Source organism: Vitis vinifera, chromosome 9 (genome assembly GCF_030704535.1).
Source record: "Vitis vinifera cultivar Pinot Noir 40024 chromosome 9, ASM3070453v1".
NCBI classification, from domain to species: Eukaryota; Viridiplantae; Streptophyta; class Magnoliopsida; order Vitales; family Vitaceae; genus Vitis; species Vitis vinifera.
This window is the reverse complement of record NC_081813.1, coordinates 22,889,364-22,904,268: the sequence shown is the minus strand read 5'-3', so window position 1 is coordinate 22,904,268 and position 14,905 is coordinate 22,889,364. Positions and strand designations below refer to the sequence as shown.

At 34.4% G+C, this 14,905-nt stretch overlaps 2 protein-coding genes across 3 annotated transcripts in view; both read left to right on the top strand.

Moving 5' to 3' along the window:
* LOC100265030 (uncharacterized) overlaps nucleotides 1–6,232 on the top strand; it is a 47,211-nt gene extending 40,979 nt beyond the window's left edge. For both annotated transcript variants that reach the window (XM_010656979.3, XM_019222267.2), the window contains one exon: nucleotides 5,735–6,232. In XM_010656979.3, coding sequence (XP_010655281.1) covers nucleotides 5,735–5,796 — 62 coding nt within the window. In that variant the 3' untranslated portion in view covers nucleotides 5,797–6,232. The remainder of the gene's footprint in view (nucleotides 1–5,734) is intronic.
* Nucleotides 6,233–11,577: 5,345 nt separating this feature from the next.
* LOC100242742 (protein SMALL AUXIN UP-REGULATED RNA 51) lies at nucleotides 11,578–12,657 on the top strand. The gene has a single exon (XM_002266880.4). It carries the CDS (start codon nucleotides 12,021–12,023, stop codon nucleotides 12,552–12,554), a length of 534 nt encoding a protein of 177 aa, XP_002266916.1. The 5' UTR covers nucleotides 11,578–12,020; the 3' UTR covers nucleotides 12,555–12,657.
* Nucleotides 12,658–14,905: the final 2,248 nt, after the last annotated feature.

Sequence of the window (14,905 nt, the reverse complement as noted above, 5' to 3'; positions counted from 1 at the left end):
TGTGTCCTGTTTTCTCCTTAGATTCATTATTTGGCAGGTGATAGAGGCAGTTGAGCTTAAGGACTAAACTTTGAAGCAGTTCCTAGGAAAGCACTACTAGAAGAGGCAGTGAAGTGTAAAATTTCCCCTTTTATTTGGTCATGTTGGCTAGTTATGAGGATGTGTCCTGTTTTCTCCTTAGATTCATTATTTGGCAGGTGATAGAACAAAAATTCGTTTTTGGGAGGAAGCGTAGTGGGATAATCAACCTCGTTGGTTTTTATTCCCAACCTTCTTTTGGATTTTCAGGTTTACAAATTCTCCCATATCTCTGATGCTAGAGCCTTATTCCCTGCCAGTCTTCTGGAATTTCATCTTTCTTCTTATTTTAAGAGATGTGGAGATTATGAGCTCTCTATGCTCAAGTCTTCCTTATTTCCTGTGCTCTTATCTTCATCTTTCACTGACAAGAAGGTGTGGTCTTTGATGTCCTAGGGCCTATTTTATTTGCAATGTGATTCCATTTTTAGTGTATGAAAAACTGGAGTACATTAGATCCTAATCATTCCTCTGATTTTACTTCTTGACTGCAGCACAGCATGGGGATGCTTTAATCCTCTATCTCTTAGGACATTGTGCTGTCTGCTTTCAAGCAGGCCATTGATTTTAAAGGGTATCATATATATATATAAGGAAATAGAATAACCCTGAGGGGTAGCTCAGTTGGTCCGGCCTTGGGTTTGCTCCCCAATGGTCACCAGTTCGAGTCCCCTCAGGGCCACTGGAGGTTTACCCGGTCGTTAACTTCAGGGCCCCGTGGGATTAGTCGAGGTGCGCGTAAGCTGGCCCGGACATCCACGGTTATCAAAAAAAAAAAAAAAAATATATATATATATATATATAAGGAAATAGAATGAACATGGAGATTACAATGGCTATATTAATCTAACTAGAGCAAAGTTTCCTACCCTTGGTGACAGGGCAAAAATGCACACACACACACGCACTTGCATCTTTCAAACCCAACCATCTTCCTGAAAAGAAACTTCTTGAAATATTAATCATGTTATAACTAGGGTAAAACTGTGAAATACATCATTTGATTACATATTCCTTATCTTAGTTTCCTGTACTCTACACCTCAGTTCAGTTGGTTAACTGGACTTCCATCCGGTCACTGAAAGCTAAAGGTGAGATGCAGTGCAAAAATCTCTCAGCTTAATAAAAGTCTTGTTTGGAAAATGGTATTGGAGGTTTTCTGTGGAGCAGAACAACCTTTGTAATGAGAAAGTTCAGAGAGGTGGAGGGGGTTTGCTGCTCTAGGATGGGGAGGAGATCTATGATACTGGTCTTTGGAAAGCCATTAGCTGGATATGGGATGATTTTCTTGCTAGAACTAGCCTTAAGTTATGCAATGGGAGCAGCACCATACTTTAGCATGATGTGTTGTGTGTGGAAGTAGTGTTGAAGGGTCATTTCCTAATCTTTATGTTTTACCTGTGCACAAAGATGCATGGGTTGCAGATTTGTTGGTGAAAGGAAGGGGAAACCCTGGTAATTGGTTGAGTAGATTTAGAAGGAGCTTTCAGAATTGGGGGCTGACCTTTATAGGTTTTGCTTTTTATTTTTTTGCAGCTTCTCCACCCTTGTACTACTAGGTAGAATTGTAATTAGTTGGTGTGAGCAGCAGCCAAGAGGGGTCTTTCCTCTCGTAAGTCTTCTTATCTTTTGTTATGTTCAGGAAATCCCATCTCTTTCCCACTAAGGAATTTAGGCTTCAGTTGCTCCTTCTAAAGTGTGCTTCTTTATGTAAGAGGCTGCATAATGGGAGATCTTATTTCAATCAGCAAATGACTAGAAGGAGGTCACTAGTGAACAGATGTTGCTGTGCAAACAGAAGGAAACTGCTTATCTCATCCTCATTTTTGTGAGTAGGCAAGTACACAGATATTTATTATTCTTTCCTTTTGGTATGATGTGGCTTCTTCCTTCATGGTTAAGCTCTTGCCTGGTTGACATGGTAGTTCTGTAGGAAAGAAACACAAAAAAGTTGTGGAGGACGTCTCCCTTGTACCTTTTTTTTTATAGGTAAATGGAAATTGTATTAAAAAAGTATACACAATGTATACAAAGCAACAAAAACCATAAGGGGTGAATACACAAAAAACAACCGCACCCTACGGGGAACCTAGCCAATCCACAAATTCTAATAATGATATAGTCCCATCCCCAATGTACAATCTAATCCAATCCCAAAATATATATATAAAAAAAAGGAACTTTTAAATGCTTCATCCAAACTTTCACAATTTTCAAAGGCTCTCTTATTCCTCTCCCTCCAAATGGACCAAAAAAGGGATACAGGAGCAACTTTCCAAGCCTTTGTCCTTTTTTTTTCTGACTAAGGAGCCACTCCAACTCAATAGCACCCCTCTCACTGAAGAGTGCATCATCCACTGTACATTAAAAACAGAAAAAACCAGCTGCCACAACATGCGAGATTTCGGATAGTGCAAGAGAATATGATCACCCGTCTCTTCTTCTGCTTTGCACATGTAGCATCTGTTAGGCATCCTCCATCCCCTCTTCTTGAGTCAATATCTTAGTCCAAGTTGCTTCCCAAGCAAAGAAACTAGCTCTTATAGGGTGCCTAAGAGATCCAAACTATGCTATGAGGGAAAAACTCTGCTCTCCTACTTGCCAAGGAGTAAGAGGACTTAACTAAAAAAACACCATTTTTTTGTCTCCAACCAAAAAAATATGCTATGACGTCTCCCTTGTACTTCTTTTGGTGCTTATGGAAAGTGATTAACTTAAAGACTTAGGAGGGCCTAGAGTAGTTAAAGTTCAAGCATTCAAAGACCACTTGAAGCCTTTTTCTTTTGGTCAAAAGGAGATGCTATGAAGGGGTCTTACTCTTCTTTTCAGAATTCATTGATTTTCTGGGTATATGGGGTAGGCTGTGTTCTAACCAGAGCAAAGTTTCCTACCCCTGGTGACAGTGCAAACATGTGCACACACACACACATGCACTCGCATCTTTCAAACCCAACTATCTTCCTGAAAAGAAACTTCTTGAAATATTAATCATGTTATAACCAGGATGAAACTGTGAAATCATCATTAGATTACATTTTCCTTATCTTAGTTTCCTGTACTCCATACCTTGGTTCAGTTGGTGAACTGGACTTCCATCTGCTCACTGAAAGATAATCTCTAGCTTAATAAAAGTCTTGTTTGGTAAATGGCGTTGGAAGTTTTCTGTGGAGCAGAATAACCTTCACAGTAGAGTTGTCATGAGAAAGTTCAGGGAGATGGAGGGGTTTGGTGCTGTAGGATGGGGAGGAGATCCATGATACTGTTGTTTGGAAAGCCATTAGCTGGAAATGGGATGATTTCCTTGCTAGAACTAGCCTTAAGGCATGCAATGGGAGGAGCACAAACTTTTGCATGATGTGTTGTGTGTGAGAGTAGTGTTGAAGGACCATTTTCCTAATCTTTATGTTTTACCCATGTACAAGATGCATGGGTTGCTGATTTGTGGGTGAAAAGAAGAGGAAACCCTGGTAATTGTTTGAGTAGGTTTAGAAGGAGCTTTCAGGATTGGGGGCTGACCTTTATAGGTTTTGCTTTGTATTTTTTTGCAGCTTATCCACCCTTGTACTAGTAGGTAGAATTGTGATTAGTTGGTGTGAGCAGCAGCCAAGAGGGGTCTTTCCTCTCGTAAGTCTTCTTATCTTTTGTTATGTTCAGGATCATCTCTTTACCCTCCAAGGAATTTAGGCTTCAGTTGCTCCTTCTAACCTGTGCTTCTTTCTGTAAGAGGCTGCATAATGGAGATCTTATTCTCAATCAGCTTATGACTAGAAGGAGGTCACTAGTGAACAGATGTTGCTGTACAAACACAAGGAAACAGCTTATCTCATCCTCATTCTTTGTGAGTAGGTGAGTAAACTGATATTTATTATTCTTTCTTTTTGGTATGATGTGGGTTCTTCCTTTGTGGTTAAGCTCTTGCCTGGTTGACATGGTAGCTTTGTAGGAAAGAAACAAAAAAAAGTTGTGGAAGACAGCTCCCTTATACTACTTTTGGTGCTCATGGAAAGTGATAACTTGAAGGCTTTGGAAGGTCTTGAGTAGTTAGAGTTCATTCATTCAAAGATCACTTCCTTGAAACCTTTTTCTTTTGGTCAAGAGGAGATGGTATGAAGGGGAATTGCTCTTCTTTTCGGAATTCATTTATTTTTTGGGTATGGGGTAGGCTGTGTTCTCACCTTCTGCAATTTTCCTCTCTTTTATGTTGTCCTGTGCTGTATTTTGTACGCTTCCTGGTGTATGCATGTGCGGCCCCTTTCTGGTTAGCGGTTATTTATACTATCAAATGACTGGTGTACTCCTGTAAGGAATGACACATGCATAAAAAGTGCAAACAGTCCTTGCGTAGTAATTTGTTTGTGCTGTGTTCCCATTTCTTCTGGATGTTTCATCCATGCATTTGTTTCTTTTGTGTCTGCAATCTTGTTAATCTAACTGGTGGCAACAAGAGCTGTCAATCTTGCTATGCTTGTGCTGATCTTAAATATCAGAAAGGAAAAGCTTCACACCCTCTTTTGACTCTGCAAACTTGTTAATCTAACTGGTGGCAGCAGCAGCTGTCAGTCTTGCTTTGCTTGTGCTGATCTTGAATATCAGAAAAGAAAAGCTTCACACACATCCATATTGAACTGATATCATAAATTTGAACTATATATGATTTTTTTTTTTTTTATAGGTAAGAACCTGGTATCTCTCACAATTCCGCCCAACTCGTTACCCCTTGAGCCAGGCCCTCAAGGGCATTTGAAATAAATGACTTAGATCCAACATCCATGGTAGGGGTGCAAGTGAAAACCAAAAAACTGACACAACCGATTCAACCCAAACAAAACTAACCAAATTGGTTTTATTTTCAGTGACCATGAAGCTTGGTTTGGTTTGAGAATTGTGGAAACTGACTTAGTCAGTTCAGTTTTCGATTTCTTTGTCTTCTAACCGATAAAATTTGAACCAAATCAACATTCTAAGACCTATATCTCTTGTAATATATAATTATTTGATGTTAAATGGGGTTTTTGTATTCATTCTTTGTGGACCTTATTAAGTAATTTGTTTTTGTTAGATTATGGTCAAATTAATTTTAAATGCATCCATTATATTTTGGGTTAGAAATTTTAGTGGGATGTTTGGTTCTTAGAAAATAGTACAAAAAGGAAAAAAAAAAGTACAATAGGAAAATCATTTTACTATGTTTGGATGATATGGAAATGAGGTTGGAAAAAAGTAGGAGGGGAAGTCTTAAGGAAAATGTTAAAATACTTTTTGGTATTTTCCTTTGAAAGAGGTCAAGAAAGTTTGGGGAAAGTGGATTCCTCAACAATTTATTTATTTTTCCTTCAAATTTTCTATGGTTGACCAAACAAGAGAATCTCCTTTTTCTTTCATTTTATTTCTTCTCTCTAAGTTCTTTTCCTCAAACTTTTTGTGAACCAAACATAGTTTAGATGTATTTTAGACTTCAAACCTAAATTGGTTTTAAATAACTTTTAATAATCAATTGGGCTTAAGGTCTGAACAGGCTTGCATCAAACCGAATCAACATCAATCGATATGTTAATTGTTTGTAGTCTTGTGTCGCTTTGTTTCCAAGTTGAATCTGCATTTTCTTGTGGATGTTCCACACATCTAATGTTCTTATTTCACTTCTTTATACCTCCAGCAAAGCAGGGCCAAATTCGTCAACACCGTGACAAGAAGCACAGAACTGGGGATGAAGCATGAAATTGTTTAAAATTTTGATTCAAGATTCATCAACACCGTGACAAGGAGCACAGAACTGGGGATGAAGCATGAAATTGTTTAAAATTTTGATTCAAGATCCAGATGAAGCTGCATGAGGATCTTATAACTTTCAATGAACTGCAAAGAGAAAGTGTTGTCGACTTTCCTGCAGGCCACATGGTAACTTACTGCTACCCTTTTATGGTCATATACTACTCCCATAAACCATAGTTGAGATTAAACCATCTGGATCACTATCTTTTTGTGAATTAGGATATTTCCATTTTGGTGTCTTCTACAGTAGTTTCTAGCCCTTGGGAATTACCCTTTGATCAATGTCAATTTTGCCTCTAAATTTGAGTAAAAAAACTCTGTACATTAATACTATTGATGTAAATATGCACATTTTATAGATGAATTTTTACTCCTTTTCTTCTCTTTTGTTTTTCTTTGTTTTTGTTCTTGATTTCGTAGAGGGAAGGATAGTTAACGGTAGGCTTTAAGCTGGGAACAGGACCAAGTAGGTAGAGATTAAGAGAGGGATTAATTCTGAAAATAATTTAGTGGCTTGTTGATATTGCCCGGATTTGGAAAAAACAACCAAATCCCCTCACCTGTTTTCTGCTTAGTTGCTTGAATATTTTTGTAATGCTATATTTATTGTTGTCTTGGTTCTCCATCTCCATTCTCTTTTAACCCTTGTTGTCCTCCCTAGGCCTTCTATGTATCTCTTTTACTTCAGCCTTATAATATGCACTACAAGAATTGCCTGAATTTAGTTGATTTTTGCTGGTTGTCCTCAAATGGAGCTACTTTGATGATGTAATGTAATCTCAATTGATTTGTGGCATCTTCTTGCAAACTAGTGCTATCTTCAAATTCTTGTGTTATAAAATATCAATTCAGTACATCCTGAAAAGTGGGACTAATCAGATTGTGTCATATATACATTTTAGGTCTCATTGCTTTGTATTTTAATTCAGTTTCATTGCTTTGATCTCATTCTTTTGTAGCTTATGTCATTTGTCTGTACCTTGATTCCATATATTTGTACACTTATCGAACAATCTAGATTTCATAATACATTTCCAATAGTTCGGACTGCATATTCAATAGGTATCGATTCAATATTCTAGAATTTTCCCACCTTTTAATCTTTTCACTGATACATTTTTATATCCTTATTGTATATAGATAAGGTACAAATTGTCTATTGATAGGGCAGGGTTGCAACATGGGCAGGTTAAAAGGTAATCCCTGTGTTAAACTGCCTATCAATATGTCCAACCCGCATCAAATCCAGTTTGACCTAGTTGTAAATTTCTAATCCACATCAAACTTATGGGGAATTTAGGTTTCCAATATTTTAATAATTAAAAAAGTAATAAGCTTGTAGTCTAATATAATTAAAAATTAAGAAAAGTTAGTTCTTTCTTATTATTTCTATGTTTTTTATATTTTAATAAAACAAAATAATATAACTTAAAATAAATAAATAATGTGCGGGTTTGAGTTTTGATGAGTTGCCTAGACCTTCAATTGGCATTAATCCTAACATTTTTAAGTTGATAAGCTTGATCCTAACCTATTCAAATCTTGTCCAGTCCAACCTGAATTGCAGCCTTCTTTGTTGAGATGCTGATCATCTTCAAAGAGATGAAACAATTCTAGCCCTTTTTATAGGCTAAAAGATGTATAAAAACTCAACATTTATGCCATGCCTTGAATCCCAGGAACCCACTCCCTCAAACTCAATATAGGCGGGTGGTTTGGAACCATATCCAACGAGCCCCACACCATCCCAATCTCCGATACCAAATTCTCAAATACAAAAGCAACATTAAAGTATAGTTGATGAGCATGATCTTTCTCATTCTATTTTTTAATAAAGTTGGTGAGGTGTTGTAGCTTTAGATAGGTATTGATGGAAGAGAGAGCTATGTATTATTATTATGAGATATGTAGGGCTTGAGTTCGCCTGTATCATGATCACATATTCTTGGTAACGACATTTTCTTACAACTTTATTACCTTATCACATACAATGCATCTAAATAGGGTTATCTACAGTACTGATTTGATATATATCGAAAAACAGGACTACTCGGGTTGTGTTACATATATACTTTAGATATTATTGTTTTGTACCCAAGTTCGACTCCATTATTTTGTACTTTAATCTCATATATTTACACCTTCATTCAGAGTCTATATTTTACCATAAGCTCGAAACGGATGAAGTATACTATCATTTCAAGATACCATCTCTAGAAATTTCCCCTCTTAGATTGAATGATTGAACCCCACCTCGATCCTTTGGTGATCGGCACCTGGGGTATATGAGAGGATTCGTGAAAATTTTGTCAAATTTGATATTTTTCCAATCATATAGTCTCGCTCTATGATTGGAAAGGAGCCGTAGAGATAGAGGTTTAGGCGTTTTGGAAGTTACAAAGGGAGTTATGGCATTGAGTCAGAACCGCCCTAACTTCATTATTCTGCTGCAGTTGAAACCATCTATATTCACTTCACTTGCTTCTTGATACCAAAACCGAACACTACACAACACTGCACTCTACACTGCTTTTTCAGCTTCATCTTCCATTTTTGTAGCAGCATTCAAGGAACCTAACCCCACCACCGCCCACCTCCCTCAATTCTTTTGCTCTATATAGAGGTTGTTTATCATATGGTTTATCTCTTTGTAGATACAATAATATCGTAATATGAAAATGAGATGATGCTGCTAGCTTGCGAATTGATTGCAGATGTGATGCTTGTGTTGTCTTATTTGATGATCCTGGATTCTCTTGGAGTTTTCTCTGTTGTATTTGTCTGAAAAAGTCTTTTTATCTCGGGTTAGGGTTTAGGATTTAGGATATCTTAGTCGATTGAGTATCGATTTTCAGACTTTTTCATTGTTTAGTTGTTCCTTCAAAAGGAATAAAAAATTATTTTAATAAATAAAAATTATTTTTAAGAATAATTTTTTTACTATTTGCACTCTAAACTATGGTAAAATCGTTAGTTTTGATTAAATATTTACCAATTAATAATAAAAATAAAGATGATGAATTATGATAACATGTATAAGAGAAGAATGAAAAGAAAATTTTATTTATATTGTTACATCTAAAAAATAATTTCATAAATAAGAAATAAAATAAAATTTATATTCTTATTATTCATTCTAGTATTCCAAATATGCCCTTCTAGATGGAACTTGAGCTTTGTTGTAAGTCACGTGCCCATGGGAGTAACCCCAACTATTATTTGTTGTCCAAAGACATGTGAATGAGAGAGGGATTACTTCTTTTTAGTTTTTTTTAATTACATTTTATTTTATTTTATTTAGATTCCTATATATATAGTAAGAGATCATGTGAATTACCCAAAAATAAGCAAATGAAGATAAATAATTAGAATAAATTCCCACATATGATGATAGAGGAGACGGGCTTAGCAATCAACTAGCTATTAAATAAGTAATTATTAAAAATTAGTTAAATCAAATTGTACTATTGTCCATTTTCTTTTGACCTTTGACCAAACAATGGGGGTTCCATTATTATCCAATATTTTAATTCAAATTGGCAAGTGATCATCATTTTAATTCCATATTTGGTACATCCACTTTGTTTATTGATTTGTTTTAAGAGTCCATTTCAACTTCCAAGATGTGAATCCAACACATGGTTTTCTCTTGGGAGGACCAAAAACCACCATTAGTCAAATTACATTGAAATATGCAACATTTATGTGTACTACATGTATTAAAAGCCCAACGTATGATGGATTCAATTCAAAGAAATATCTTCTTTTTCTTAATAATATTAAAATTATAACCCTATTTTGGATGGGTTATATTCATAATTTTAATATTTTTAAAAAATTTATACAAACTTTCTTAAAAGTACTTATTAAAGAGAATTTTATGAATAATCTAAAATTCTTAGACTTTATTAGGGATTTTTTTTTTATCTTGAATTGACAAAAAAATAATGTCATGATTTTAAAATGATAATATTAATATTTAAAAAGCTTTATAAATAAAATAAAAAATTGTTTTTATAATATATATAATATTTATGAAACTACCAATTTTGCTAAAAACTTAAACTTGTATTTTTTAACAGGTGTGATTCGAGATGCCATAAAATTATAAATTATTGTAAATTGATATCAAAGAATTACAAATAGGGAAGAGGTAGAGAAATAAATGAAGGAAACAAACATGTAAATTACAATATATAGAAGTATTAATTTTCTTAAACACTGAAAATTTGTATAATTTTAATTCAATATGCCTATCATGTTACTTAATAATATTTACATTGTAGAGTTTTTTAAAATCAAAATCATTTAAATAATATATGATGTGATTGAATGAATATCCAAAGCAGAACTTAGTGATAACTAATCATTCCAGAGTTGGTCAAATAATAAAAGAAAGAGAAGTTAGTTATTAAAAAAGAGAAAGGGCCATTGATGTGTTGTTTCAGTGTGCTAATCTGTCAACTCGTGACTTGTGAGCTCATTGTTTTTTATTTTTTTTATTTCTCTCCATAAAGAAATGGGCATTTTCACATGGAAATTTGTGGGCTTCTTCCCATCTTCCACGATCTTCTAAGCACCTCAAATCCAACAAACAAAACTAGTGGAAAAACAGATATATATATATATATATATATATAAATTAATGACATGAAGATGCAGATACCAAGGCAAAGCTATCTAGGGTTTGCCTTCTGGGTTTTGACTGTTGAGGCAGTTGCACCTGTCTCCAATTCATTAAATATCATCATGACACTCCATTCTATTTGTTAAATTTAAAAATATTTGTAGCTTATACTTAAGTGGAGTATATTGCATTTTTCACTCAATCATAAGCTAAAAATTAATAATCAATTTATCAAAAAGTTAAAACCTAATAAGGACCATGATATCCATATAACCCAAATCCCTCTAAGGTTAAACTTTTGGAAAATTTGGTAGTTCATTAGAACTTGATTTGACAGAAGTTATATATTCGAGCTACCTTTTCATAATTTACATGTTTGTTTCCGCTATTTGTGTCTGTTATACTCCTTTACAATTTTTTGATGTTTTTCTCTCCTAATTTGTAATTCAATGATATTTTTTCACATACGGGTATGAGGTCGTATGTGAGGGAATTGGTGTTAAGAAATATGTTATGCGTATTGAACCCAAATCTTACAAGCTTAAACCTTTATAAAAAATAATTTAAAATCTTTAAAAAAATTGGTAACAAATAACACTATTTAATTTTTAATGTCGGAAAAATTTATAATATTATGTCATTACATCTTGTATCATGGCCATGAATACTATTTTTAGATTTTGTGCATATATAAAATAAAATGAAAAACAAAAGAAAATATCATGTTAAACTATTAGTCCAACCAAAAGGTTTAACCATCAATTTATTAATTAATTGATGATGATTGATAGAAAATAATTTCTTCCCCTTTTGGCAAGGGCCTTCTCTATTTCATACATAATTGAGACAAATGTTTATAGGATTGATCTAAGAGCCTCACACTATTTCATACATTGGGACTTAAGTTATAGTCTTAGTACTTCATACTTACAATAAATGGTATTTCGTTTTATATATGTATACATGTCTTAAAACTATCTACAAAGATTTTAAGTAATTAAGCTAGCAAAAATTAGGCTTAAACTGTTAGATACAAACTTTACTTCACAGAGATTTCAATTTATTTATTTATTTTGCCATAAACAAGCCAAAGTAAGAGGAGTCCAAAAACCAATGGTGGGAACTTGCATTAGAAGCCAGTGCAATAAATAAGGTTATGAGAGATCATGTTCAGAGAGAGAGATCAGTGCAGCAGTAGAATTAAGGAATACAGATACCAAGAGAGATGGAGGCAAACTTCAAAAAGAAATCTGGAAACTACCCTTCCCCAGTCCTCAATTCATATATGTAGACAAAACCCTTGATGGGTTTTGATTCTTGAGGCAGTTGCACCACCAACCGACTGTAAGTAATATTTCATATTATAATCATCCATAACAGAAGAAAATGAATAAAAAAATCAGAATCCAAAGCACCCCACAACTTTAAAATCTCTGCTCCCTCACCCCATTTGGGATTCACACACCCACACCCACAGAGCCAGAAGACAGAAATATTTTTTTCTTTTTAGTTTAGTTTACTTGGTGATCAGAAGCCCTACTTCATGGATTCAAAGAAGTCTAACAAGATCAGTGAGATTGTTAGGCTTCAGCAGATCCTCAAGAAGTGGAAAAAGCTTGCAAATGCACCAAAAAACAGCAACAAAAATGGCAGCCACAGCTCTACTTCCTCCTCCTCCAACAATGGCAGCAAGAGCATCAAGTTCCTCAAGAAGACTCTCTCCTTCACAGACACTACTTCAATGCTTTCTACCGAGGTCGTCCCAAAAGGGTTTCTGGCAGTGTGCGTGGGGAAGGAGCTGAAGAGGTTCATCATCCCAACCGAGTACCTGGGTCACCAGGCATTTGGGGTTCTGCTGAGGGAAGCCGAAGAAGAATTCGGGTTTCAGCAGGAGGGTGTGCTCAAGATCCCATGTGAAGTGGCTGTGTTTGAGAGGATCTTGAAGGTGGTGGAAGAGAAGAGAGACGTGTTCTTCCTGCATGAGTTTGGATTGAATGCAGAGAAGGAGATGATTGGTTGTTGCTCATCCTCAGATTGTGAGCTCACACCTTCTCACCATCCTCAAATGTGTAGGTGATCAGAAGATGAGAAGATCATATCAGATCAGATTTCACATATAATATTTTCATATATATATCTTTTTTTTTTCCTTTCTCTTTTGCTTGATTTTGTGAAGGCAGTGTACGAGGGAGAGAGAACAGAGTAATACTAAAGTTTGAATAAAGTAGGGTACTTCACTTTAGAGTGATCAGTTCAAATCAATGAATCATATAAGACACAAGTATTTGATGTATCTTCCATCTCTATGGAATGGAATGGATTAATTCTCATTCACATTAATCTCTATTCCAACCTTTCAAATACACCCGAGGACTTGATTTGTCCTCGAGAACTCTATCTAGTCATGGTATATTAAGAGTGAGTTTGACAACAATTTTACGAAACATTTTTTTTAATATTTTAAAATTAAAAAGTTTTTGTATTAAAAAAAGTTTAAAAAAACTCTCTAAAAATTACTATCAAACAGGTTTTAATTGACTGCTTAATGCATTAATGAAATCATCATATCCGGATCTGAAAAATGTGATTCATAATATTTTTTCTTTTCATTATGTGGTCACATATGCCCCCTTAGATAGTGCTGCATCAGCTTGGAATCCTTTGTCTTCCTGCAAATCTCCATTATTGCCTTTCCCCACCATTGTTTTAATTTAGTCACAGCTATTAATAAGCAGCCATTTATAGAGTATGATAAAGTACTGAAGTACTTAACATTAGTACTTAGTATTTTTAATCAACTACACATGGTTGATTGTCCTACCCAATTAGTAATTTAAGTTTCAATTTGTAATAATAAATTGGCCAAGAAGAAATACATCTACAACTTTGGTACATAAGAACATTGTTATATTAGGAAAACCACATGCAGAAACTGGTTTTCATCAATTTTGAAACACAAATTTCTGAGTCCATTATCTTTCTTATGCTTAGATTCTTTCTTGCTAATTTTAGATTATGGATTGATTAGGAAGTACTGCAAGTGGGCAATTATGATCTTGTCTCATTATGTACTTAATAATACTTTGCTCTATATATCTTGGCTTCTTTGGTAAAATTTAATAGGGTTTAAATGAATATTGATCAATATTGTTCATTGAAACTTTTATACAATGTTTATGTAATGACCTAAAGCCAAGACGTTCTACGTATCTACATAATTAAAAGGGACCTAGTTAAAACGAGAGAATTTTTTCCCCACATGATGATGTGAGTTTTCATATTTTTTGTCTAATGTCAAAAGTCATACGTCATCTAATTGTATATTTTCACCTAGTCGATATAGGATTTCATCATCGCTTTCTCAAATAGGACTAGTTAGAATGCCCATTCAAATTTCAAATTGTTTAAGGATTAACTTAAACTAAGAACCTCACAAACTTAACACGATCTTTACATTTAAAAGAAGTCGATCCACATACTCTATCGAAAACTTTTTCTTCTAATTGACATGGGATCTCACAATTATCTTCATCAAGGTTATTAGATTATTTATTTTCATGATCCTACCTATGTTTTTGAACATGGGGCTTGCTTACAGGAAAGGCATGTAACAACGTATTATAATGCAGCCTCATTAATTTTTCTTTAAGATCAAGCAAATCCTTGTGATCCTGCACCACCAATGAACTAAAATATACAAGTTAGTTTTCAAGTTTAAACTCACATGCAACTCCATGTTTAAATCATATTAAAAATGAAACTAATCCCGATTAATATAGTTATCTAAAACATGCAGTAGTTAATTAGATCAACTGTCACGTAGCCGTATGGCTTTGTGTACCCTCTTTCAATTGTCCCAAGTCAAATACTTTGATTGAAGCTCCATGTGGGTGATCATCATCTCCTCTTCCCTTCATTAATTTGTTGTCTAGGTCTTGTTTACAAGTGAGAAACTGAGAGAAATGTATTGACCAAAACCCTTGAAACTGATTGAAAATTATTCACGGAACCCCAAAAATGTTTAAATACCTAGCTAGCTAGTATGAACCAACACAATTTCCTGCAAACCATCCAATACAGAAAGGAGGAATATTTAAGTGAAAGAAAAGATTGAATGTAATAACACAAAGCTTGCTTTGGATTGCATTAGGGTTCATAAATTTTCCTTTTATACATGTATATATTTAATTATGAACAGTTATATTTCAAACCCGATCTTATAGTTATTATTCAAATTAAGCAAAATACTTACATAATTCTGGGATTTTTCAGCAAATCCTCAGTTTAAACAGTCAGCAAATAGTTCTTATTGCAGCCAATCTAAGGAGAGACGAATCTCATCTCCTTGAGAAAGGAGAACGCCATTACACTAAAGGTCATAGATATATACTTATAAATATATATGAGTGAACTATTGATAATGGGTGA

What these genes read in the sequence shown, in the direction of transcription:
- LOC100242742 (XM_002266880.4), top strand. Translation starts at nt 12,021, where the DNA reads ATGGATTCAAAGAAGTCTAACAAGATCAGTGAGATTGTTAGGCTTCAG.